This window comes from Notolepis coatsorum (assembly GCF_963971535.1).
Source record: "Notolepis coatsorum genome assembly, chromosome: 6".
In the NCBI taxonomy this organism is placed as follows: Eukaryota; Metazoa; Chordata; class Actinopteri; order Aulopiformes; family Paralepididae; genus Notolepis; species Notolepis coatsorum.
The window spans coordinates 46,868,575-46,895,544 of record NC_140170.1 but is presented as its reverse complement, the minus strand read 5'-3'; the positions used below and the strand labels follow the sequence as shown (position 1 = coordinate 46,895,544).

General features: G+C 43.1%; 1 protein-coding gene across 1 annotated transcript in view; it reads right to left on the bottom strand.

Moving 5' to 3' along the window:
- Positions 1-26,970, bottom strand: part of LOC311229460 (spondin-1-like) — a gene marked incomplete at its 3' end in the record, with an annotated part of 239,998 nt that overhangs the window by 156,710 nt on the left and 56,318 nt on the right. The window contains 1 exon segment of the mRNA XM_084315541.1: positions 20,005-20,138. Coding sequence (XP_084171667.1) covers positions 20,005-20,138 — 134 coding nt within the window.

The window sequence follows — 26,970 nt, the reverse complement described above, 5'->3', positions numbered from 1 at the left end:
CTTTCCACTTGGTTTTTTTCTTGTTCTTCACGCACGCACGCACGCACGCACGCACGCGCGCGCACACACACACACACACACACACACACACACACACACACACACACACACACACACACACACACACACACACACACACACACACACACACACACACACACACACACAAAAGTGCACCAACATTACTCAGAAAAAGCATCCCTGCCAATTAAAGCTGCATTTTAAAATGGCATGGCGTTTTGAAAAATGGATGGGTGTGTTGCATGGGTGTGTTCATCATTATCAGTAAAAGATAGTTTAAATGAGCTATTCCCAAGATCTCAGAGAAATGGTATCAAGAGACTCTCTCGGCTCTCTTGTCCCCAGCTTTGGGAACTGACTGTTCACGTGTCTTTACTGAAGGAATACCATATTGTTGATGGCGGAAGAAAACCTTTTAACTTCTTTTGAATTTTTTTATAAATCAACTCAGTAGATCATCCTCCATAATGTGTGTGTGGTTTTACAACGTTTAAACAATGGGAAAGCATTAAACCAATCAATTGTCTAAACCGCGTAACTCTATTCGCCCTCAAATCTTTGTTTTTTTCATCTCCTGAAAAGTTGGATTTTTGGAGTTACGAGGTTTTCTTCCGCCAGCGACAATATGTGAATTTAATTCTGGTAAAGTCTTCCTTTGAAAGTGATTTGGCAGTTTCACAACAACAGCTGTTCCCTTGCCTACTGTGTAATCAATAGGTTTTCACTCCATCTACTGCTGTCCTGTACAGTAGGACATTTTTCTCTAGGTATATTACTCAAGTACTTGCTGTTTCAACTGAACTCGAGTGGTTTTTGAGGGTGTTTGATTATTTTTGCTTTATTATTATAATTTTGTATCTATTATTTGGTGACCAAAAGTGATTGTTTTTGCCACTGAAACAGAAATCTCACTCTGAAATCCTGCAAGGCGTGAGTTGTTGCAGGAACACAACACTGGAAGCTGTGGAGCATGGATTGTACCGTGAACGGTTTGTTGCATTGGAATACAGCTAGCTTGTTATCTAAAAGTGGTTCATGTTTGTGCATTTCCAAATTGTGCCAGCAAGATGTCGCCCACTTTGCCTAGCGTTCATATACTATTGATACGGACATGCAGCTCCATGAGTCGAGAGACCTGCTGCAGACAGAGTGGAGGTAATGTAACTATTACAAATGGTAACTGACTGTTTTGACTGACAATACGCATTATGCATCAGGTATATTGCTGTGCATTGTTATGTCCACAGAGTGAGACATAATAAAATCATTAGCGTATGTGATGCAGTATCGAATCAGTAGTGTATGTGATGCAGTATCTCGTTATTGCTGCTGCTATGCTCTTTAACTCATTCTGCACCCATCACGGAAAAAGTCGGGTTAACTTGCCAACTGTTCAGCGCCAATCACGAGAAAAGTCGGGTTTTAATCGTTATTTCTTTTATTAGCTATATCCATTCATTTTCATCCATCCAACCTGATGTTATCATTGGGAATGGGTCTGAGCTCGCAAAAGAGAAAATACCGCCGCCTACGCCTTCCAGCAGGTATTGCACTCTATTAGAAATGGTGTAGTTTCTTTTCAGGGCCGATCTGAGCCGTGCCGGCAGGGTTTAAATACTCCGGCAGGACGAGTGTTTACAACTATGGCATGGAACAGTAACCCCGCCCGCCCGTTCATGTGTAACGCTCGGTAATGTGGGATGGACCTCCATGAGCAGTATTTGGAATGGCGATCAGATAATTGGAATATTTGTTTTGCATTACATCAGATACCAGGTAAGAACACTATATATAAAATATTGCGTTGATCTGATATTTCTTTCTACCGCGATCGCGGCTGTCTGTGTGTGTGTATGTGTGGCTGTTTACCGTTGAGTGCAGGAGGTGGCGGGGGAGCGCCGCGCTCCAGGGCACATTTCATTCTTGCATGAGGAAGGATAATAATGATAATCTAGCGTTGATTTCAGGAAGATTCGATAATCAGGCGAACAATGACAACGTGTTTAGTGTATTCCACTAAAGGGCTATTATCGCGTCTTTTCCTGGGATTACTAAGAATCACCAAAACTATATTCATATTCAAAATGGTATAAAACGGAAATGTACGGATGAAAAAACAATCCGTTTTGTGCATGTTGACTGGAAGCAACTCACTGACAATCGACGGGTGTATTAGACCCATAGCTATAATATAAGATATATTTTAAGCACTCGCAAATCTCGCAGTCCCCCCATTGATTACAGCGGTGGCGTACAGGAGCCCTCTGGCGCATTAAGCGATGGCGCAGAGTTAAGATGCGTTCTAAAAATTGATTTAGAGGACTCATTTATATCATTTATAGTAATTTATGTGAGTACTCAATCTGGGAAAACATTACTCTTCCCCATCCGTAGTATATTGAAAACACACATACACTATTGTTTCACTCGATATTTATTTTCTGTATAACAATGATAAGGAGGAAAAAAGTTATCTGTTGTGCAAGTTACCGGAACAAGGGCAAGTTATCTCTGCTCTGACCAAAAAAAAAGCAAGTCTCTCTTGACCCAGGAAAACTCAAAAGCGAATCTAGTACAAAGGCCTGTCTTGACCCGGGTAATCTCCATTGTAAAGTAGAGCCATTATAAATGTCACGGTAACCTTTGAGAACAGCGCATAATTCCATTAGCTGTACACGAGTGTTCCAATTACTGTACCTTGTGAGACAGATTCCAAGGTGGAACTCTGATTCATGATTACTCATATCCCTCATAAGTGGTGCTAAAAACACACAGATTTAAGACCCACCTGGTTCCGGACACAGTTTTGTCTTTGGTTTTTACCATAGGAGTTTCTCAAGGTAAAGGGTTTATGGTTCCCCTAATTCAATTGACATTTGACAAGAGCATAATTAAATGAGATCTGCTTTTTTACATTTGTGGAAAAACAAGAATAGTTTACCTAATGAAAATATTTCCAGGAAAGGATTAATTGCATTTGAAGACCACTCTCAAATACCAGAACACTGGAGCTGAGAGGATGATGTTAGGAAACCAAAATAGTCAAAACAAAAGACACAATATACTATTTGAATTATATACTCATGATTACCTGACTGTTTTTGAACACTGTAGTTTATGTTTTTAATGTTTTATTGATGAAAACAAAGATGGAGGCGAATACGGTGATAATCAATGAGAATGTCAAGGGATGCCATGTTAGAGTAGTTGCAGATGGTTGACACTGAAGGGCTGGATATACAGTAAATGGAGCTTTCAGCACCAGTCAGAGTAGCTGCCTCTGGAGCGGTCGCTACGTTCACACACTGGTCAGAAGGTCAGACATTTTGTAGGGTATAACTTCCAAGTTGGCTGCTAGATAGCATTGCATTCACATGCTAAGTTCTCAGAATATCGAACAAAGCGTAGACATGCTGAAAATGATGATGTGGATCAGGCTGCATCTAGGTTTGCAATGCAAAATGCAATAAACATGTGTGGGTGTTACCCTTGACCAGGGGTCTCAAACTCGCGGCCCGCGGGCCATTTATGGCCCGCGGGATGATATTTTGCGGCCCCCTACTTGACATCAAAGTGTAGTGTTAATGCGGCCCGCACGCAACTGTTTGCAGAGTCGTTGCGCGAGAGTTGGACTATTATGGGGCTGCGGCACTGCAGATCCAATGATCCGCACGGACGTTAGACGGTGTTGCACTCGCTACCCAGTCTGTAAGCTCAGTAGCAGTCGCAGAGGCTCTGGCTAGTAGTAACGTTATCATGTTGTGATTTTCGATGCAAAATAAATATTCAACATTCTCTTTTGAGACTCCGCCTCACTCTTATCCTTTGGCACTTGGAACTTACTGTACTTTGCTTGCAGGTCTGCAGCCATTATTGCTGGATTATGAATAGCACCAACTTTAGCCAAGGTACCGTTAGCAAGCTAAGCTAGCTGACCTAGCTCGTCTCCCCGCATTGCCATTTGATAACTAATTTGTTAGTCAGCTGACGCTAGTCAGTAGCTACTTGACTTAAATACGATTCACCGCGGGTGCATTATTGTTGATAGACGGACAGTGTCAGGTTCTGGAGAAAGGACAGGCCATCATCTGATTTGATGTAACGTTAAAGCGGATGTTGTTCCAACTAGCTAGCTTTTCAGCTGTTAATGCTACAGTATAATAACACCAGCAAGTGAAACACATCCCGTCCGAGCTCCCCGTCACACGCTCTGTCGGGGACAATGGAATTTAAGCTGCTGTTAAAATGACAAACAGCATCACACTTTAAAACACGTTCATTTTATAATCATCACTCTCCGCAGGAGATAAATGACGCCATGCGATCGGAGGCTAGAATTTCCGATACTGGTGAATGAATGAAAACTTTATTTAACAGAGTGTAGAATGGGTACAATACAGTACGGCTCAATACACACAATTGTTAAGGGGATGCAGACCAGAGAAGTACTTTCGTCTTGTTTACATCAGGGTCCCCCATTTTCAATTCATAGTGTGGTCTTCAATTCATATGCCTTTTCATAGATAGATAGATATATTTATAGACATTTTACAGCAGCAAGCATGCAAACTAAACGGATGTCCTGATGAATTGAAAATGGGGGACCCTGATGTAAACAAGACGAAAGTACTTCTCTGGTCTGCATCCCCCCAACAATTGTGTGTATTGAGCCGCACTGCACTGGTATCGGAACAACTCTAATTTTAATGCAACCTTTCCTCAAAATTCAGTGCTAAGAACCACAAAAATAAATGGAATGAAATCATCATATCAAGCTGCAAGCATAATTATTGTTAAATCTATGTCACAACGAGAAAAAGCAACCAAGTCCTCACTCAGTGGCAAGAAGCCATTCTCTCTCTCTGATGCATACATAATAAAATAATGTATGACTGAAGTGATGGAGACCATGTTTGAAGGCAAACAAAAGCAAATCCCCCTCAGATCGCACAGCAACCAGAATAACTGAAATACTGGCTGGTGATTTGATTAAACAGCTTTGTAATAGAATAAAAAAATGCACAGTGCATTTCCATAGCTGTGGATGAGTCCACTGACACCACTGAGAAGCCTATGTTCTGAAGAACCGTTCATGTTCTGAAATGTTATTGCTAAAGATTGAGAAGATTGGATCAGTTGTACTTTTTTTTGGAATACTTGAAACCCTTTTTTTGTGGAATATTTGATGCGGCCCAGCCTCACCAAGACTCTACCTCCAGCGGCCCCCAGGTAAATTGAGTTTGAGACCCCTGCCCTTGACTGACACAAAGCTTGACATCTCCGCCATGTTGTGAACATTCAAAATTCTACTTTGAAGGGCTTTCATGTGAGAAGGACAGTCAACTACAAAAGGGCCACCTCAGCCCTTGAAAACCAAGGTCGACTCTGGATTTGTGATTTGTAAAGCAAGAAGCACAAACAAAAACAATTTTCCCATCCCATGATAGGTGTGGTGAAAATGACTGCTGTCGGACGCTATAGAGACACCACAATACAAACAAGATTGTGTGGAACAGAACCCCCTCTGCTTGGGAAGTCAACTCACACCTTGGCAGGAATTAGAGTTGACTCTATGAACATTGGAGACTTGCACTGCTGGCAAAATGGCTAGTGATTTTCAAACAGTGAACACTGATAAATGATGTCATTTTTAACATAGCAGTGTATCTATTGATGTGACAACAAGAGTGTTACTTTTAAACACAACATTGTATTAGTAGTTTAACACAACGCATTACAAGACACTGATACAATACCTCAATTTCCAGTAGCATTATAACAATAAACTCCTTTCTGTAGAATTACAGTAACTACATTACAATAGATACAATCCAATACTCTACCCCTATCTATCTTCTTACTCCAAATAAGACTAGTACACTGATTGATTGATTTTCTTTTGTGTGTCTTACATACAGATGTATGCCCAGCCCATATGGGCTTACAAGACACATAAACAATAAGTATATAGACCAAGATGGCCACAAAAAATTTAACTAAATAAAACATAACAAGCTGTAAACAATGTACTTCAAAGAAACAAGAGGAATTCATATACAATTATATAGGATATAATGTGCCATGCTTTCTCCAAAAATCCTGCAAAACTGAAATCCTGCAAAAAACCAACTCAACATACAACTCTCAGACTGCCAAAACAAATCCGGATTTACAAATGTAACTGTTAGGGATAGTGTTGGTGGAGGACCCAATTGCTGAACAGGACGAGGAGAGAATAGGCAGACGGTAGAACGAGACGTGGAGCCAGGGGTGAAGTGTAGTAAAAATTGTCTTTACTTCAAAAGGGTAGCAAACAAAACAAAGAATCTCATAAATGAGAGCAGGTATAAAAACAAACTGAAGAACCACAGCAGAGCTGGTAGGGAAGGCACAAACTAATCTACAAAATAAACACTAACAAAACGAGACTGTAAACACGAAAAACAAAGATGAAAACAAACAAACACTAACACTGGGAACACTTACTATACGAGGATAGCAAAAAGCAACATCAACAGCAGACAGACAAGGAACACACATCAAACAATCAAAAGATTAGGCTACACTCATATTAATACATTATACTATAAGACGTCACCATCACTTTCATACCAACCGTGCCCTTATTGGATTGTTTATGTTGACGAAACTGATGAGTTATATTCATTAAATAAAGTTGATTTAATAAAAGAAAAATACTAATTTAATCAGATTAATCACTTTATTCAAATTGAGGATTTTGTTTGAGAAGATTTAAAAAAAATTTATGAAGTAAACAATTTTTTTATAGACATTCGAAGCTTCGTTTGAATACTTCAATAGAAGCTTTGAATGTTAAAAAATGACATTCGGTACAGCCCTAGAGACAACACTAAAGAATAAACATCTAACAAAAGCACGGGAGCACACAGGGTAACAGACACAGCACAAGGGTTAACCCTAAGGGGAGAAAACACATAAATACAGATAACCTGATGAAGTGCAAGTGAGGGAGGAGTAGTGACAACAAAAATCCAGCAGGGGGGGGTACAGATGGGGATGAGTGAGGAGCTGGGAAAAGTCTGTGCAAAGGTGGGGGCTGTTGAGGAGTCCTTGGATGGACAGGAGGGGAGGAGGGAGCAGCAGGGGAAGACCTCAGGACGCGTGTATATTTTCCCTAACGCACTTTCACTTCGGGTTCGGGTTCCGCGATCTGATTGGCCACTGACGTTTCTCTCAGCGCCAATCGCGTTACGCCTAGTTATGCCTCTAACAGCCTGCTAGCTAGCTAACGAAGACAAACTCTAACCTTAACCAACTTCGAAAGAGTCGCCAAGCTTAACCAGTGATAGAACTAGGCGTAACGCGATTGGCGCTGAGAGAAACGTCAGTGGCCAATCAGATCGCAGAACCCGAACGCGGAAGTGAAAGTGCATTAGGGGAAATATACACGCCCTCAGGACAGGTGGACCCTTACAGTAACTTTCTCAAATAAACACCCACGCAAAAGAATTGAGAGAAAATAAAAACCCTAATTGATAATTTTTTGTGACTGTGACCTTTCGGTTACTGGTCAGTCTCTTTACCGCTAGCCCACCCTGCCTCTTTGATAGGAACAGGTTGTTTCCACAGAGAGACATGCCGTCCCTTCACTTACTAAAGACATGGACGAGTTGAAACGGGACATTGGACATCCTAACTGTATGTGGAGGTTCGCTGGACGGAGGTGAGAGACATGTGTGACAACCTTGGACTGAAGGGGAGGGAGACGAGACCAAGCAAAAGGGAGATGAAGTCAACAGAAACTGAAAGCATGACAGGAGGAGAGAGGGAGGTGGAGATAGGGAGAGAGAGAGGTAGATAGAGAGGTAGAGAGAGAGAAAAATATATATAGACATTAGGATATAGAGAGAGATTAGGAGAGAGAGAGAGACAGGGAGATACATGGAGATACACAATGAGAGAGAGACAGGGAGATACATGAGGAGAGAGAGCGATACAGAGAGAGAGACATGAGGATAGACATGAGGAGAGAGACATGAGGAGAGAGAGAGATAGAGAGAGAGAGAGAGAGAGAGAGAGAGAGAGAGAGAGAGAGAGAGAGAGAGAGAGAGAGAGAGAGAGATAGAGAGATAGAGAGATGAGGAGAAGGAGAGAGAAAGAGACATGGGGAGAAGGAGAGAGAAAGAGACATGAGGAGAGAGAGAGAAACAGAGAGATGAGGAGAGAGATAGAGATAAACAGAGAGAGACGTGAGGAGAGAGACAGGGAGATACATGATAGAGAGAGAAACAGAGATACACATATACATTTAGTCATTTAGCTGACGCTTTTATCCAATGAGGAGAGAGAGACAGACAGAGAGAGTCATGAGGAGAGAGAGAGAGAGAGAGAGAGAGAGAGAGAGAGAGAGAGAGAGAGAGAGAGAGAGAGAGAGAGAGAGAGAGAGAGAGAGACATGAGGAGAGGGAGAGAGAGAGACAGAGGGAGACAGAGAATGATAGGGTCAAGGGTGTAAGACAGTGATGGGCAGTATAAATTGCAAACTGAAACAGTTGTGTGGTTTCTTTTTACAACATTCTTTTCGAGTATATGGCCACTTCTACTTATTTTCTTTTGCATCGCAGGTTTAATTCGTACTTATCTTTGTTTGTTTGTTTTTGTGGTTGATTTTATGCAGAGTCCAGCTGTACTAGGCATGCCTTGTCTTTGCACACTAGTCATATAGTGGCCAGTCAGCTGCGGTGGGGCCAGCTAGCAATCACTCATTATTGACGATTGCATACCCAAAGTAATTTGGGATTTATTATACTTTATACTTATAGCACATGCATGGGTCTGGCCTCTTTTGAAAGGTAACGTTCTGATGTTTCTTACACAATAAAGTACAACCACTTTGAGTGCTAATGAAATAGACTAACAGAGGATTGAACACGCTGAAGTCACAGTTTTGTGTACTCACATGTATTTTTACTGGTTGCCAGATGCCTGTTTTTAAGTTTTTAAGAGGTAGGAACTGGAAAACATAATGGTACCATAGCCTGAAGTCTTATGTAGTACAGGTCCAGCGTTTTTATAAAAAATCCCACGGAAGATTTATGTTTTTCAAAGGTTTTTGTAATGTGTGTGCCAGTAAAAATGCGGCATGATTATTCAAAATGGCCGTCCGCTCCCATTCATTCAGAGGCTCTCGTCAAAGCAATGGACGTCTTTATCTTCCTGTGTCACCTTCCCCCACTCCCAGCGCCCGTCTCAGATAGCTTTGCGGGGCAGCCATTCCTTGGCTGCAACGGTGGTCAATAATTTTTCGCCATCAGTGGTGACTGGTCAGTTCAGAACCGCTCACAACCAGACGTGGTCACTCATCTGAACGGCTTGTCAAATGACGCTCGCCGGATGTTTCGACTTGTAACTCGAGAATGGAATCACGCAACAGGTTGAGTGTGGTGACGATTGAAAGGCGGCAAATTCAACTTTCCAACAACGTATTGGCTGATACGGCAAAGTGCCGTGATGTGCGCGCGAGTGACTGATGGCCCGCCGTCGGGCCGTCCGGTGCTTAAGGTTTTTAACCTTCCCTAGCCAGCTCTATTTGTCTATGGAGAAGTTCCCCTTCTTTGCAGGGCTATAACTTTTTTAATTGTATTGCTCAATTGACATTATTATGGCCCATTCAATGTCCTATATCTATTGTTCAGGGTGTAGCAACGTTATACTTTTTCATTCACATATTCATACTAAAATATGGTCTAAAGTATAAGTATGTTTTTATCGTTTTCTGCAGCTTTCTTCAGAACTTGATTTATAGCCCCAAATGCATTATATTGATGATCAAATACAGTTTGGTAGCGATCGGTGCCAGATAAAAAATTTCAACTGGAGGTACTTCTAGAAGTTACTACGTATCATCTGATGTTGACCGGATGGGCGGGGGGTCGTTTATAATTCCGTGGGCAACGTTATATCATTCACCTAGTGTGGGTCATATGATCATCAGAGCAGTTTATATGGAACACGTTAGAAAATAACGCTGAAACTCACCGTGGCTTCCTCGCGCCGTTGGGGGATGAGCGTGGAACAGAATTTTTTCTATTATGGGATGGACAAATACCGGATCCATTTCCAGGTTGTATAATAGTATATACGTCCAAATCATGTTGTTTATTGAGTTAGGGTGAGCGATCGATTATCCAGTGTGTCAAGATGGAGTCCCGGGAGCTATAGCGAGTGGTCGGACCGAATTTGGATGAGCACCAGTTTCCTGTTTCCGGTGTGCTGTTTGGGCGATCAGATGATTTCGATCACAGATTTTTGAAATATTGATATCAAAGACGAGTTACGGCGTCTTCGGCAGAATGAGCATGGCGGGGAAAGACGAGTTCCAGCGTTTTCGGCGATTAAAGTGTTAACGACAATTGACAATAAACAATGACAAAAATTTGGCCGCTGTGTCTGATGTTTGTTTAAACTCTGGTTTTGAAAAAAGATAACAGTGCTATCTATAATGCTATATCTACTTGGAATCACCAGCAATTAATTTAGCCACCTGCAAAAGCTAAAGAGAGGAGAGGAGAGGAGAGGAGAGGAGAGGAGAGGAGAGAAAAGGAGAGGAGAGGAGAGGAGAGGAGAGGAGAGGAGAGGAGAGGAGAGGAAAGGAAAGGAAAGGAAAGGAAAGGAAAGGAAAGGAAAGGAAAGGAAAGGAAAGGAAAGGAAAGGAAAGGAAAGGAAAGGAAAGGAAAGGAAAGGAAAGGAAAGGAAAGGAAAGGAAAGGAAAGGAAAGGAAAGGAAAGGAATTAGAGGAGAGGAGAGGAGAGAGAATGAGAAGTACAGGACAAGGAAAGAGACAGCCAGGAGATATAAGAGGTGTAAAGGTGCGTGCGTTTTATGAGGCAATTCAACTGCTTTATCTCCAAGCTGACAGACACTAGTGTCAGGAGTGTGGGGTTAATTTGCATAGCAGATGTCCCCCAACTCAGCACTAGATTTATTGGAATGACAAACACTGGAATAGCTACATGCCATCTGTCCTACACCACCCCGAGATTAATTCAAAGTAACAGTGAATATTTCTTCAAAGTGTGGAAGTGTAAGGGTGAGTTAGAGGAGAGTTATGGCATCTCACATAGTGAGGAAAGACAGAGAGAGAGAGAGAGAGAGAGAGAAAGAGAGAGAGAGAGAGAGAGAGAGAGAGAGAGAGAGAGAGAGAGAGAGAGAGAGAGAGAGAGGAGAGAGAGAGAGAGAGAGAGAGAGAGAGAGAGGGGGGAAGGAGGTGTGGTTTAATGTTTGAATATTTGCCATCATCATTATTGTTAGTGTTGAGTCTTTCATAAGATGAATTGTTATTGAATGAATTGCTTGTACTGTCTGCATTGAAATTGCTTTGGCCATTACAGGGTACGTCTGTATCTCATGCCTGCATACTTGAGAAAGAGAGAGCAAAAGAAGAAGAAAGGGAAAGAAAGAAGAAAGAAAGAAAGAAGAAAGAAAGAAAGAAAGAAAGAAAGAAAGAAAGAAAGAAAGAAAGAAAGAAGAAAGAAAGAAGAAAGAAAGAAGAAAGAAGAAAGAAGAAAGAAAGAAAGAAAGAAAGAAAGAAAGAAAGAAAGAGAGGGAGGGAGGGAGGAAGGAGGGAGGGAGGGAGGGAGGGAGAAAGAAGGGAAGGAAATAATAAAAGGAAATAAGGAAGTAATAAAGAAATGAGGAAAGAAAGACAGAAAGAAAGAAAGAAGAAGAAAGAAAGAAGAAAGAAAGAAAGAAAGAAAGAAAGAAAGAAAGAAGAAAGAAAGAAAGAAGAAAGAAAGAAAGAAAGAAAGAAAGAAAGAAAGAAAGAAAGAAAGAAAAGAAAGAAAAGAAAGAAAGAAAGAAAGAAAGAAAGAAAGAAGAAAGAAGAAGCGCTTTAAGATGTTTATTATTAGTTATTGTTTAGCAAAATGTCACCGTTGGCAGCACTTTAAATGAGTTGTGTTTGAAGTGACAGCAGCATTAGGACAACAATACCCTCCATCTCCTTTATACGCAGGGCTCGTACGACACTCTACGCCTCACAAAGTTGTAATAAAACAAGACGGCTGTACAGTAACAGCTAATTGCTATCAGACAGAATGGTGCGGCTCTGGAATATATATAGACATAAATCTTTGTCATCAGCCCTCGTAAAGATCATAGTAATTTATGAGTGTGTAGCTGCATCTATCTCTCTCTCTCTCTCTCTCTCTCTCTCTCTCTCTCTCTCTCTCTCTCTCTCTCTCTCTCTCTCTCCACCCCTCCAAATAATGATTTTCGTTTTAATTTCAACCCAAAAAAAACAGCCCTTGGCCCTCTTTGAATGAACAGCATTAAGGATTAATGTGTCCATCAGTAGAGTGGCCACTGGCCAGGGGCTAAATACTGGCTTCTAATCAGAACCCAAGACCTCTCTCTCTCTGCACAGGTGAGTTTATAACCTACAGGTCACACAGCAAATATAATAGTCTGAAATAACCACAGATTATTTTCTGCTGGTGGTGAATGTGTGTGTGTGTGTGTGTGTGTGGTGTGTGTGTGTGTGTGTGTGTGTGTGTGTGTGTGTAGGTGTGTGTGTGTGTGTGTGTGTGTGTGTGTGTGTGTGTGTGTGTGTGTGTGTGTGTGTGTGTGTGTGTGTGTGTGTGTGTGTGCGCGTGTGTGTGTGTGTGTGCGTGTGCGTGCGTGCGTGTGTGTGTACCAAACACGTAGCCTATTAAAATAACGTTTTAATGTTGTGTTTGTTCTCTGCGTTATGCAACACGCTGCAGCACAGATTCCAGGGTCAGTAACGTTTTATACGTTTTTGTTATTGTTTTTACTTTTATTGCTTGGACCATTATTACAGAGACAGTGGAAGTTGAGGATAAATTGGCGCATGACTACAGTTCCAGCCATTTCAGAGTTATCAAAACTGTCTCCAACAAAATCAAAATTGGCCCCAGGTGGAATTAGGTTGTTGTTCATTTTGAGAGTTGATAATATTGAAAAGTGTTGACAGCAAATACCCAGGGAGATATTTAGGTGGGAGACCATTCTGCAGTTGGAATAACAATGCCCTCGGGCCATGCTGAGAAAAGCTTTTAGGTATGGGGGTTCAAAGCCCTGGCTCTGCCTTGTCTGTTCTGAGAGGCCAGACAGCACCTAAGAGTATAGACGTACAGTTTTGGGAAATTAGCTTACCGTCTTCTCCAGAGAGTGACAAGAAGATAGATACCAGTTTCCGCTCTGTTACATTACATGATTAAATTACTCTTAAATTACACATCTGGCTTCCATCCTAGAGGCAAATCTTTCCTGTGACAAAATGGCATCCAGTGTAATAAAAAAAGTTAACCAACAAACTAGATTATTGTACCGGATCTCCTCTCTAGTAAACAAGAATACCCTGAAGACTCTGGCAGGAGCACTCATTCAAGGGTACTACGACTATGCTTGCACCTCATGGTACCAAAGCACCTCAAAGGCACTAAAAACAAAACAAACTGGTCAGACTAATTCTTGACCTTACTCCTAAAACCCACCTCACCCCTGCCCATTTTGCTTAGAGTAGACGGCAGAGTACAGCAACTTGCAATGGGCCTGGTCTACAAGATACACTACACAACTAAGGTACCCATGTACATGTCGAAATACTTCCCAAAGGTCAGTGAATACCACGATCACAACACCAGAGGGAGCTCCACAAATCATGTTAAACCCAGATTCGGCACAAACAAGGGACTAAACATGTTTCACAATTATGCCACATCAATGTGGAACGCCCTATCCACAGCTGTAAAGGAATGTGAATCACTACCCACTTTCAAAATCAGTCTCAAGGAGCACCTACGGGAGGCTGCAACTCAAAACTGGCCCCTGTAAATATCCAAAAATGTCTCAGGTTTTTATCCTTTTTTCCGATATTCCCATTCTAAACACTCGTGCGAACCTTCCTGTGTCTCCCTGGCACTGCTGCCTATGTTAGAATTGCAATGACGATCGAATCCCGACAGGTAGCAGTATCGCCTACCTTTTGAACTGGGTCTGTCTTTCAGTACTGAGGTACCTCCGGCTGCAGGATTCCCCTCCCCCTCAAAGTGAATCAGCCGATCTGCTCGCCTGAAACCTATTGTTTCCCGTATTATAGCCATGCCCAATGCACAAGACAAATGGCAATCGTGATTGAAGGAATCTATGTTTTTCAATGTGTATATAATGTATATATTGGTGGGTGACAGCATCTGCTATTAGATATTAGTTGTAAGAGGACAGTATCAGTTACTATGTCTGGCTCCAGTGAGGCTGCAGATGAGGGCCTGTTATCAGCTGAGCTCTCAAGCAAGCCAAGGTCATTGTGTGCAGCGGCACTGGGCTCTCACATGGTGGTGTGGTCACATCGTTTAGTAATATCAACATCGCCGTTTGCTATAGTGATTTGGGTCAAAAGTACCATTGCCATAGTAACAGTCACGAGAGAGAGGTCGACATTGCGATACTTGAAGACGGTAAACTGTGGGGTCTTCAGGAGACTAGCCAGATTGAGACACGACGCACAGGCGAGCAGACGCGTTGATCAGAGACTTTGAGACCCCTCCTCACCCTCGCTGGGTGGGGGAGGGGAATATGCCACATCATCGCTAGCTTCGGCTAACAGGGGAGGTTTTGGCCGACGACGGGGCCCAGAGCCATTGGACTAATAGCATAAGAGACGGTGGAGAAAAATGAATTAAGACTGTTCAAGGACATTACAGAATTGGTTACATCTGGTACGAAGCTATGTTTATGAAAATAAACATGAGGATCTAAGGAAAGAGATCACGTTGCAGTGTTGTTTCTTCTGACTACAGATGTACTAACAGGGATTGATACAGTGTGAGACAGCTAATGAGATATCCAAGTAAAATGACACAACGCGGAGGCCAGTCACGGAACAGCAGGTGACGAGTGGATTAAATGATTAAAGGCTAGAAACACTGTTATCTAACACGATGGAACTACTGGGATTATTCATTTTGGAGTACCTTCTGACTAAGGTAAGGTCTATTTTTGGTCTATTTTACCGAACATAAAACATGCTTTTGTATTGATCACAGCGTCGTATTTTATCGAACCTAAAACATGCTTTTGGTAACAATCGCAGCTTCGTAAAACGACCCCCCCCCCCCATGATGATTTTGTGAAGAACCATCTATATATGGTATATACCTTTGATTTGGAAATACTATAGGTTTCAGGCGAGCAACCCGAACGATTTGCGCATATGCATACAACACGTCATATCTTGCAATCTATAAAAAAATACTGGATTATTTTGAAAAGGGGCGATGTTTAGCATGGAATAGCACACAAACGAAAGTATGTAGAAATTAACTGGTTTGTCAGTGTTGGACTATAAATAGTGCCTGTCAAATGAGCCATACTATTGTCTCCATAGCTATAATATAGAATATACGATGGGTCCGCAAACATCGTGAAAATTGTCAATAACGCTGGCGCCATTGAGTAAAGATGGGGAAACAGCGTGGCAGTCAATGAGTTAAGCATGGCCCTTGGTATCGGATTGCAGTATTTGGAAAATACTCATTACCATTACATGGCATACTGTACTCATTACCTATTGAGTTTTTGCCTGGTATGGGTCCAATAGCCCATCATTTCCCCAGACTCTTACTGTTCTATATTAGTGTCTAACTGGATGTGAAGGTGGTCAACATTCTGAGGCTGAGTACTGAGAGGAAATAAAAATGAAGATATTATATTAGTGCTGTCAATCGATTAAAATATTTAATCTGATTAATCGCATGATTGTCCATAGTTATCTCGTGATTAATCGCAAATTAATCACATATTCTTTTTTACCTTAAACGGATCTTTTTCAAGTTCCAAGTTTTAATACTCTTATCAACATGAGTCAACAAATGCTTGCTTTATGCAGCCATTTAAATTATTATTTTCTTTTAAGTTATTTTGTGCATCACTCTGTTTTGAATTTGATGCAAATTTGCAATGCATGAGGGTCATCCTTTTGTGTTAAAACAATGAATAAGTGTGCATGAAATAATAGGGGAAAGAAAACATTAGGAACTTGTTACATTCACCCACACAAGGGCTGAGTAATCACACACCCCCCCTCTCTCACAGACACACACACACTCTCCCAGCTCTCTTGCCCCTTCCTCATCTCTCTCACCCCCTCTCTCTCACCCCCTGTAGGGAGGGAGAAAGAAGGGAAGGAAATAATGAAAGGAGGAAAGTGTGAGGATTCGCCTGTTCCCTGAACTTTTCCCTGTCTACTCTCCCTCACCAGTCCCCACCCTTGCGATGATTTACTCTCCTCTACTCTTCACCAGCCCCCACCCTTGGACTACCTTCACGCAGCTGTCATAGTTTATGATTAGCGCCCCAGAGGGCTTTATATACCTGGACCTCCCTTCCAGTCCTGGTCGGGTCGTTCTGTATCTGTGTTCACTCTGTGTTCATGGAGTTCTGTACGTTACCATCCTGTACGTTACCATCACCTGCCGCATCTCCGGCGTGAGACGACGTGCCAGCCATCACCACATGTCGCCGTTTGCCTGGAGTGGGACACCGTCTTCGCTCTCTAATTCTCTACAGGAGGTTTTCCAGTGTTCCCACTCCAGACGTCAAGCCGGCGCGTCATCGCTCCCTATTTCCACGGGAGGATGGCGCCTCTTCGCCCCGGTCCCCTGGGACCCCTGTGTTCTGCGCTGCCCGTCTGCAGCATCCGAGGAGGATCTCCGTGCCAAGCCTGGAGTGGTGTTCCCACTCCAGACGTCAAGACGGCGCGCATCGCTCCCTATTTCCACGGGAGGATGGCGTCTCTTCGCCCCGGTCCCCTGGGACCCCTTTGTTCTGTGCTGCCCGTCTGCAGCACCCGAGGAGGAGGAAGAGGATCTCCGTGCCTGGAGTGGGACACCGCCTTCGCTCTCTAATTCTCTACGGGAGGTTGCCAGTGTTCCCACTCCAGACGTCAAGCCGGCGCGTCATCGCTCCCTATTTCCACGGGAGGATGGCGCCTCTTCCCCCCGGCCTCCGCTGTCGGGCCCCTGTCTCCGTACCAGGCCTCCGCCGTCGGGCCCCTGTCCCCGTGACAGGCCTCCGCCGTCGGGCCCCTGTCTCCGTGCCCGGCCCCCGCTGTCGGGCCCCTGTCTCCGTACCAGGCCTCCGCCGTCGGGCCCCTGTCCCCGTGACAGGCCTCCGCCGTCGGGCCCCTGCCTCCGTGCCCGGCCTCCGCTGTCGGGCCCCTGTCTCCGTGCCCGGCCTCCGCCGTCGGGCCCCTGTCCCCGTGACAGGCCTCCGCCGTCGGGCCCCTGCCTCCGTGCCCGGCCTCCGCTGTCGGGCCCCTGTCTCCGTGCCCGGCCCCCGCCGTCGGGCCCCTGTCCCCTTGCCAGGCCTCCGCCGTCGGAACCCTGTCCTCATCCCTGTAAGCAGCCCTGGCCCGTAGCCCTGGCCCTTAGCCTTTGTCCCTGACACTTAGCCCTGTCCCTTAGCCTGTTCGCCTCTTAAAGGCACAGTGCCGCATTTTCCAGTTTTCCTTGACTCTAGTGTTTTGTGTTCTCCCCTGTTCCCCTCTCCAGTGCCCCTGGTCCTAGTCCTTGACATTGAGCCCTGGCCCAGTCCCTTAGCCCTAGTCCCTTAGCCTGTTCGCCTCTTAAAGGCACAGTGCCGCATTTTCCAGTTTTCCTTGACTCTAGTGTTTTTGTGTTCTCCCATAAAGGGACTGTGCCGCCTTTGTTCTATAATAAAGATTTGCCCTGTTTTGGCTTACACTCATACCTGTCTTGTGTTGTGCGATTGGGGTCGGTTTCAAACCATAACAGAAAGAAAGAAAGAAAGAAAGAAAGAAAGAAAGAAAGAAAGAAAGAAAGAAAGAAAGAAAGAAAGAAAGAAAGAAAGAAAGAAAGAAAGAAAGAAAGAAAGAAAGAAAGAAAGAAAGAAAGAAAGAAAGAAAGAAAGAAAGAAAGAAAGAAGAAGAATGTTTATTATTAGTTATTGTTTAGCAAAATGTCACCGTTGGCAGCACTTTAAATGAGTTGTGTTTGAAGTGACAGCAGCATTAGGACAACAATACCCTCCATCTCCTTTATACGCAGGGATGTACGACACTCTACGCCTCACAAAGTTGTAATAAAACAAGACGGCTGTACAGTAACAGCTAATTGCTATCAGACAGAATGGTGCGGCTCTGGAATATTAGCCATAAATCTTTGTCATCTTTGTCATCAGCCCTCATAAAGATCATAGTCATTTATGAGTGTGTAGCTGCATCTCTCTCTCTCTCTCTCTCTCTCTCTCTCTCTCTCTCTCTCTCTCTCTCTCTCTCTCTCTCTCTCTCTCTCTCTCTCTCTCTCTCTCTCTCTCTCACACACACACACACACACACACACACACACACACACACACACACACACACACACACACACACACACACACACACACACACACACACACACACACACACACACACACACACACACACACACACACACACACACACACACACACACACACACACACTTTGAGTCAGAAACAAACATAGTATCAATGAGAGTATCAATAATACACCTGAGTGAGGTCTAGTTAATACATTATTTTTTTCTTTTTTCTAAAAAGTTAATCATGAGTTAAAAAAAATAGTGGCGTTAATAGAATCGGGCGTTAACGCATTAATACCGTGTTAACTTTGACAGCCTTAATATATATATATATATACATATATATATACAAACATAGTTGGTTGTTTTTTCAAACCGAGTGATAAGAGTTTCTGTGCAAAGGCTGATGGAATGCGGCAACAGCTGAAAATGTGTTTTAAATGAATATCAATGCTGTAAAATGATTATGTACACTGTTTGTACAAACTGGAGAAAATATCCCCTTCAGGGGGAAATATTTAGGAGCACACAAAGAAATGTAAGGGGCACAGTGAAACATGTTGATGTTTGTTTTTATAGTGCACCGTTTGGCTACAAGCTTTAGACTGCTCCGCTGTGAGCTGCCCCAGGGTAGCTTTAACTGTTCTGGGGCTTAGTTTGCAGCTTGTTCAGATTATTACTGTGACTTGTACATACAGGGATGGATGGTGATATTGAAGATGCAAAGCATGTTGGATATCCGTCTCCACCGTCTCATGGTAATTATTTTGATACACAAAAATTCTCTCACACTACCAATTGACAGTGCTTTTTGGGTGAATATAAGTCTAGGATGTTAGTTCCTTCTGCTGATTTTCACAGCATGTCTTTTTTGAAGGATCAGCAGCGGTTGGGTAAAAGATTACGGTAGGTTGTGATCTCGAGGTTGGGACAGGATACGAAAGTTGCAGTGAGCTTGTACTCCATTATTAAGAATGATCACTGTCACTGGCCGGTGGAAGAAAGAAAGCTGCTTTTCCATATTGAACACTAGGGCTGACCCCTATTAGTCGATTAGTCGACTAATCGGTCGAAAGGAGCCGTAGTCGACTGCCAACCTCTTAGTCGAAAAAAAAAAAAAAAAATGATTTATATATATTTTTTTTTATATAAATATTTTTTTATCATTCTTTCCAAAAGCAAAGAGGCCTAGAAGCGTGGCTAACGCTAATGGCACGCATACCAGAGGCTAACTGCCTAAGGAAACGGGCACAGAGGCACTGAAAGAGGATTTCACCCATCTAATGAACACACTAGACTAGACAAATATCAAGATGTATCCATCAGTGGACCAATTGCATGCTTTTGCAGAGGACAAGACACTTTCAGTCGACTCCTCAGACATTAAGCACCCCCACAGCCCAAATGGAATGATTTTTTTTTTTAAAGAAATTAAAAAAAATATATATATATTATACTTATTTTTTATTTATTTTTGTATTAGTCGACCAATAGTCGACTAACGGCAAATTTTGGCCATCATAGTCGACCATCCAAATCCTTAGTCGGGGACAGCCCTATTGAACACACAGAATACCATTTATATACAGTGCAACCTATAAGCAATCCCACACGGAGGCCGCTGCACCCACTTGAGTATGACGCAGCCGGTCCCGCTGGGAGGCGCTGTCCAGAACACCTGTATCCTGGTGCGTCTGCGAGGGGTGCTCTCTGTCACAGCGGGAGGGCAGTTGGTCATGAATTGGGTGTCGTCCTCGTCAATGATCTGGAGGTGAAGACAGGAAGGGGGAAAGGGCAGATGTTGTGTTAAACTATATACAAATATCAACCTGCTGTTAAGTTCTGAGTTGAACTGAATCAACTTCTCGTCTTGCCTGTTTTTGCCCAATGTCTGTAACACACCCCGACGACTCTCGCTCATTCGGTGCTAGCAGTGCCCTACATTGTGTGTGGTTAAAACAAATTGTGTCTAAATGACTGTGTTCTCCCTTTGTTTTGTTTGTTCAATTGATCTATTTCTCATCATATTGTGTCTGTGCATGTCTTCCTTGTTACTGTATAACCGTTTGTATGTAAAGCACTTATGTCTGTAATTTAAGGCGCTATAATGTATTGGCACTGAACCATCCATCAGTTGTAGTATCCAGTTCTCAGTCTACTCTCATTGCCAAAGAACCATCTGAATCTCATATTGAGAAAACAAATAAATAAATATAAAAAGGAATTATTCTTTAAAGTAGATATTAGGGCTGCTCGATTATGGCAAAGATTTTAATCATGATTATTTTTTATTTGATAAACACGATTAATAAAGACAGAAACCCACGCAAACACAGGGAGAACATGCAAACTCCACACAGAAAGGCCCCCTGCTGGGGTTCGAACACGTTAGAAAACACCGCTCTCTGTGGTTTACTTTAGAAAACACAGCTCCCTGGTTTAGAAAACACCGCTCTCTGGTTTAGAAAACACCGCTCTCTGTAGTTTAGAAAACACCGCTCTCTGGTTTAGAAAACACCGCTCTCTCTGGTTTAGAAAACACTGCTCTCTCTGGTTTAGAAAACACTGCTCTCTCTGGTTTAGAAAACACTGCTCTCTCTGGTTTAGAAAACACTGCTCTCTGGTTTAGAAAACACTGCTCTCTCTGGTTTAGAAAACACCGCTCTCTGGTTTAGAAAACACCGCTCTCTGGTTTAGAAAACACTGCTCTCTCTGGTTTAGAAAACACTGCTCTCTCTGGTTTAGAAAACACTGCTCTCTGGTTTAGAAAACACTGCTCTCTGGTTTAGAAAACACTGCTCTCTGGTTTAGAAAACACCGCTCTCTCTGGTTTAGAAAACACTGCTCTCTGGTTTAGAAAACACCACTCTCTCTGGTTTAGAAAACACTGCTCTCTCTGGTTTAGAAAACACTGCTCTCTGGTTTAGAAAACACCGCTCTCTCTGGTTTAGAAAACACTGCTCTCTGGTTTAGAAAACACTGCTCTCTCTGGTTTAGAAAACACCGCTCTCTGGTTTAGAAAACACCGCTCTCTCTGGTTTAGAAAACACCGCTCTCTCTGGTTTAGAAAACACTGCTCTCTGGTTTAGAAAACACCGCTCTCTGGTTTAGAAAACACCGCTCTCTCTGGTTTAGAAAACACCACTCTCTCTGGTTTAGAAAACACCGCTCTCTGTGGTTTAGAAAACACTGCTCTCTGGTTTAGAAAACACTGCTCTCTCTGGTTTAGAAAACACTGCTCTCTGTAGAGCTGCCACGATAACCGCATTACCGCGGTATCGCTGTTGCATCACGCTCACCGCAGAGTTAGGCTGAATACCGCGTCACCGCTGTTTTTTATCATAATAATAAAGTTGGCTTGCGGCTTGCGGCTCTGCAGATATACCCTACTCGGTTCCAAGCGACCCTATTGGGTAGAAGTGGTACCAGAAAAGTCATGTGAAACATTGCAGACCACTGACTGGTCAGAAGAGAGACGCGTCACACTTTGTAGCCTCTAGTCTGAACAAAAACAGAACGCCGCGCCGCCATCTTTACTGCCTCGCTAAGGATGCATTTCATTCAGGATTTGTTTGCGACAGAACCAAGTGCAATAAACAAAAGAATGGATTCACTGTGTATTCTGCCTTATTTATTGATGAAACAAAACCGACATCAACCCAATTTACCGCGGAGAGTTTAGTGTCACAACAAGATCGCTGATGTGTTAAGTTTGTTGTTGTTATTAGCCTAATAGTACTACCGTCAGCCGATATACACGAGAGGTAACGTTAAACCCGGGTTTGCTTGGTAGAATACACAATGAGAGGTAACGTTAGCTTTGGCAGAATAGACGCAACGAGAGTCTGGTTAATGTTGTTATTGATTGATTGATTGATTGAAACTGTGTTAAACTCTGGCTTGCTGCAAGCCCTCGGACATCTATGCCCACGGAGCTTTCAGTGTACACAAGCGAGCGGCCCCGCCTGCATCCCCACACCGAGACAAATGGAGTAGTACCTGGCTGCAGTGGAAAAGGAACGAAGTACCAGGTGCCTAAAGCGGGTCGAGTCGAGTAGGTACTATGCAGTGGAAAAGCGCCATTAGACTAGAGGCAGGCTATAAGAGTAGACTACTAAAAAAAAAAAAAATCATTCAATTTTTTTTTGTTTTTTTGTGCGCACTGTGCGGTAATAACCGCGGCGGTAGGAAATATTTCGCAAATTCGTGCGGTAAGGAAAATATCAATACCGCGGCAGCTCTAGCTCTCTGGTTTAGAAAACACCGCTCTCTCTGGTTTAGAAAACACTGCTCTCTCTCTGGTTTAGAAAACACTGCTCTCTGGTTTAGAAAACACTGCTCTCTGGTTTAGAAAACACTGCTCTCTGGTTTAGAAAACACTGCTCTCTGGTTTAGAAAACACCACTCTCTCTGGTTTAGAAAACACTGCTCTCTCTGGTTTAGGAAACACTGCTCTCTCTGGTTTAGAAAACACCACTCTCTCTGGTTTAGAAAACACCGCTCTCTCTGGTTTAGAAAACACTGCTCTCTGGTTTAGAAAACACTGCTCTCTCTGGTTTAGAAAACACTGCTCTCTGGTTTAGAAAACACTGCTCTCTGGTTTAGAAAACACCACTCTCTCTGGTTTAGAAAACACTGCTCTCTGGTTTAGAAAACACTGCTCTCTCTGGTTTAGAAAACACTGCTCTCTGGTTTAGAAAACACCGCTCTCTCTGGTTTAGAAAACACACTGCTCTCTCTGGTTTAGAAAACACTGCTCTCTGGTTTAGAAAACACCACTCTCTCTGGTTTAGAAAACACTGCTCTCTGGTTTAGAAAACACCGCTCTCTGGTTTAGAAAACACTGCTCTCTGGTTTAGAAAACACCGCTCTCTCTGGTTTAGAAAACACTGCTCTCTGGTTTAGAAAAACACCGCTCTCTCTGGTTTAGAAAACACTGCTCTCTCTGGTTTAGAAAACACCGCTCTCTGGTTTAGAAAACACCGCTCTCTGGTTTAGAAAACACTGCTCTCTCTGGTTTAGAAAACACCGCTCTCTCTGGTTTAGAAAACACCACTCTCTCTGGTTTAGAAAACACTGCTCTCTGGGTTAGAAAACACTGCTCTCTGGTTTAGAAAACACTGCTCTCTCTGGTTTAGAAAACACTGCTCTCTCTGGTTTAGAAAACACTGCTCTCTCTGGTTTAGAAAACACCGCTCTCTGGTTTAGAAAACACCGCTCTCTGGTTTAGGAAACACTGCTCTCTCTGGTTTAGAAAACACCGCTCTCTGGTTTAGAAAACACTGCTCTCTCTGGTTTAGAAAACACAGCTCTCTCTGGTTTAGAAAACACTGCTCTCTGGTTTAGAAAACACTGCTCTCTGTGGTTTAGAAAACACTGCTCTCTGGTTTAGAAATCACCGCTCTCTCTGGTTTAGAAAACACAGCTCTCTGGTTTAGAAAACACCACTCTCTCTGGTTTAGAAAACACCGCTCTCTGGTTTAGAAAACACTGCTCTCTGGTTTAGAAAACACCGCTCTCTGGTTTAGAAAACACTGCTCTCTCTGGTTTAGAAAACACCACTCTCTCTGGTTTAGAAAACACTGCTCTCTGGTTTAGAAAACACCGCTCTCTCTGGTTTAGAAAACACCGCTCTCTGGTTTAGAAAACACCGCTCTCTCTGGTTTAGAAAACACTGCTCTCTCTGGTTTAGAAAACACTGCTCTCTCTGGTTTAGAAAACACCGCTCTCTCTGGTTTAGAAAACACCGCTCTCTGTGGTTTAGAAAACACCGCTCTCTGGTTTAGAAAACACTGCTCTCTGGTTTAGAAAACACTGCTCTCTGGTTTAGAAAACACCGCTCTCTGGTTTAGAAAACACCGCTCTCTCTGGTTTAGAAAACACCGCTCTCTCTGGTTTAGAAAACACTGCTCTCTCTGGTTTAGAAAACACCGCTCTCTCTGGTTTAGAAAACACCGCTCTCTGTGGTTTAGAAAACACTGCTCTCTGGTTTAGAAAACACTGCTCTCTCTGGTTTAGAAAACATCGCTCTCTCTGGTTTAGAAACACCGCTCTCTCTGGTTTAGAAAACACTGCTCTCTCTGGTTTAGAAAACACTGCTCTCTGGTTTAGAAAACACCACTCTCTCTGGTTTAGAAAACACCGCTCTCTCTGGTTTAGAAAACACCGCTCTCTCTGGTTTAGAAAACACTGCTCTCTCTGGTTTAGAAAACACTGCTCTCTGGTTTAGAAAACACCACTCTCTCTGGTTTAGAAAACACCGCTCTCTGGTTTAGAAAACACCGCTCTCTGGTTTAGAAAACACCGCTCTCTGGTTTAGAAAACACCGCTCTCTGTTTAGAAAACACTGCTCTCTGGTTTAGAAAACACCGCTCTCTCTGGTTTAGAAAACACCGCTCTCTCTGGTTTAGAAAACACTGATCTCTGGTTTAGAAAACACCACTCTCTCTGGTTTAGAAAACACCGCTCTCTCTGGTTTAGAAAACACCGCTCTCTCTGGTTTAGAAAACACTGCTCTCTGGTTTAGAAAACACTGCTCTCTGGTTTAGAAAACATCGCTCTCTCTGGTTTAGAAAACACTGCTCTCTCTGGTTTAGAAAACACTGCTCTCTCTGGTTTAGAAAACACTGCTCTCTGTGGTTTAGAAAACACCGCTCTCTGGTTTAGAAAACACTGCTCTCTGGTTTAGAAAACACTGCTCTCTGGTTTAGAAAACACTGCTCTCTGGTTTAGAAAACACTGCTCTCTCTGGTTTAGAAAACACTGCTCTCTCTGGTTTAGAAAACACTGCTCTCTGGTTTAGAAAACACCGCTCTCTGGTTTAGAAAACACCGCTCTCTCTGGTTTAGAAAACACTGCTCTCTGGTTTAGAAAACACCGCTCTCTGGTTTATAAAACACTGCTCTCTGGTTTAGAAAACACTGCTCTCTGGTTTAGAAAACACCGCTCTCTGTGGTTTAGAAAACACTGCTCTCTGTGGTTTAGAAAACACCGCTCTCTGGTTTAGAAAACACCGCTCTCTCTGGTTTAGAAAACACCGCTCTCTCTGGTTTAGAAAACACTGCTCTATGTGGTTTAGAAAACACCGCTCTCTCTGGTTTATAAAACACTGCTCTCTGTGGTTTAGAAAACACCGCTCTCTGTGGTTTAGAAAACACTGCTCTCTGGTTTAGAAAACACCGCTCTCTCTGGTTTAGAAAACACCGCTCTCTCTGGTTTAGAAAACACCGCTCTCTGTGGTTTAGAAAACACTGCCTCTGGTTTAGAAAACACCGCTCTCTCTGGTTTAGAAAACACCGCTCTCTCTGGTTTAGAAAACACCGCTCTCTGTGGTTTCCCCTGGAGCTGCGTCGCGTCACAGAATTTGCCTTAAGCCCAAAGCAAAGTTGAGCAGAAGGACAATTGGTCCCTAAGTGAGGCTGGAACTAATAACATCTCTGTGTATTTAAGACAAGTCCAGCCGAGTCCCCCTCTGCACTAGCGCCTCATCACACGTTGTAAAGAAACACTCACATTATGCAAACACATATATGCTCACACACACACATGCACGCACACACGCACGCACACACACATGCACACACACACACACACACACACACACACACACACACACACACACACACACACACACACACACCTCTCTACTCTGTACCTCAGTACACACGTCCCCAAGCTTCATTATTCACACAGCAGTTTAATTCTGTTTCCCAAGGATGGAGGATTTGTCATTCACAGACATGAACAACTGACAGAGAGAGAGGGAGGGAGAGAGAGGGGGGGGCAGACAGAAAACAGACAGAGAGGGAGGGAAGGAGGGAGAGGAAGAGAGAGAGAGGGAGGAAAGGAAAGAGGGAGAGAGAGATGGAGATAGGGATAGAGGGAGAGAAGGAAAAAGGAAGGAGGGAGGGAAAGAGGGAGAAGGGAGGGAGGGAAGGAGAGAGGGAGAAGGGGAGGGAGGGAGGAAGGGAATGAAGGAGGAAGGGAATGAAGGAGGTAGGGAGGAAGGAATGGAGGGAAGGGGAGAGGGAGGGAATGGGAGAGGGAGGGAAAGAGATAGGAAGTGAGGGGGGAGGGAGGGAGGGAGGGAGGGTACATGGATGTGATGCTGTGAGACAGATACAGAGATAAATATAGACCAGGGCAAAGATATGACAAGTTGAAAAGAAAACAAACTTAAAAAAGAAAACAAACCTGACATCAAGATCAAAACTAAATACCACATGATTTCTAGAGTATCTGCCTGATTACCCCAATGGATTTTATTTACATTCACAAGGTCCCGATTCAAACACAACAAATTGGGACTGGGGTGTCATGAAGAGCGCTATATAAATCCAATCCATTATTATTATTATTATTATTATTATTATTATTATTATTATTATTATTATTATTATTAAATTAGTCTTGATATTGATTCAATTAGGCTTAAAGGGGAGATGAAGCATAGCGATACACACATAGTCATAGCATCAAATTAGTATTTAGATAAACCACAGAAAAAATCACGTTATAAAAATAAGGCGTTTCTAAGAAAAAACTATTTGTAATGTCCATTTATGTAGCATTTATGAACATGTGCGCCGCCATTTTGT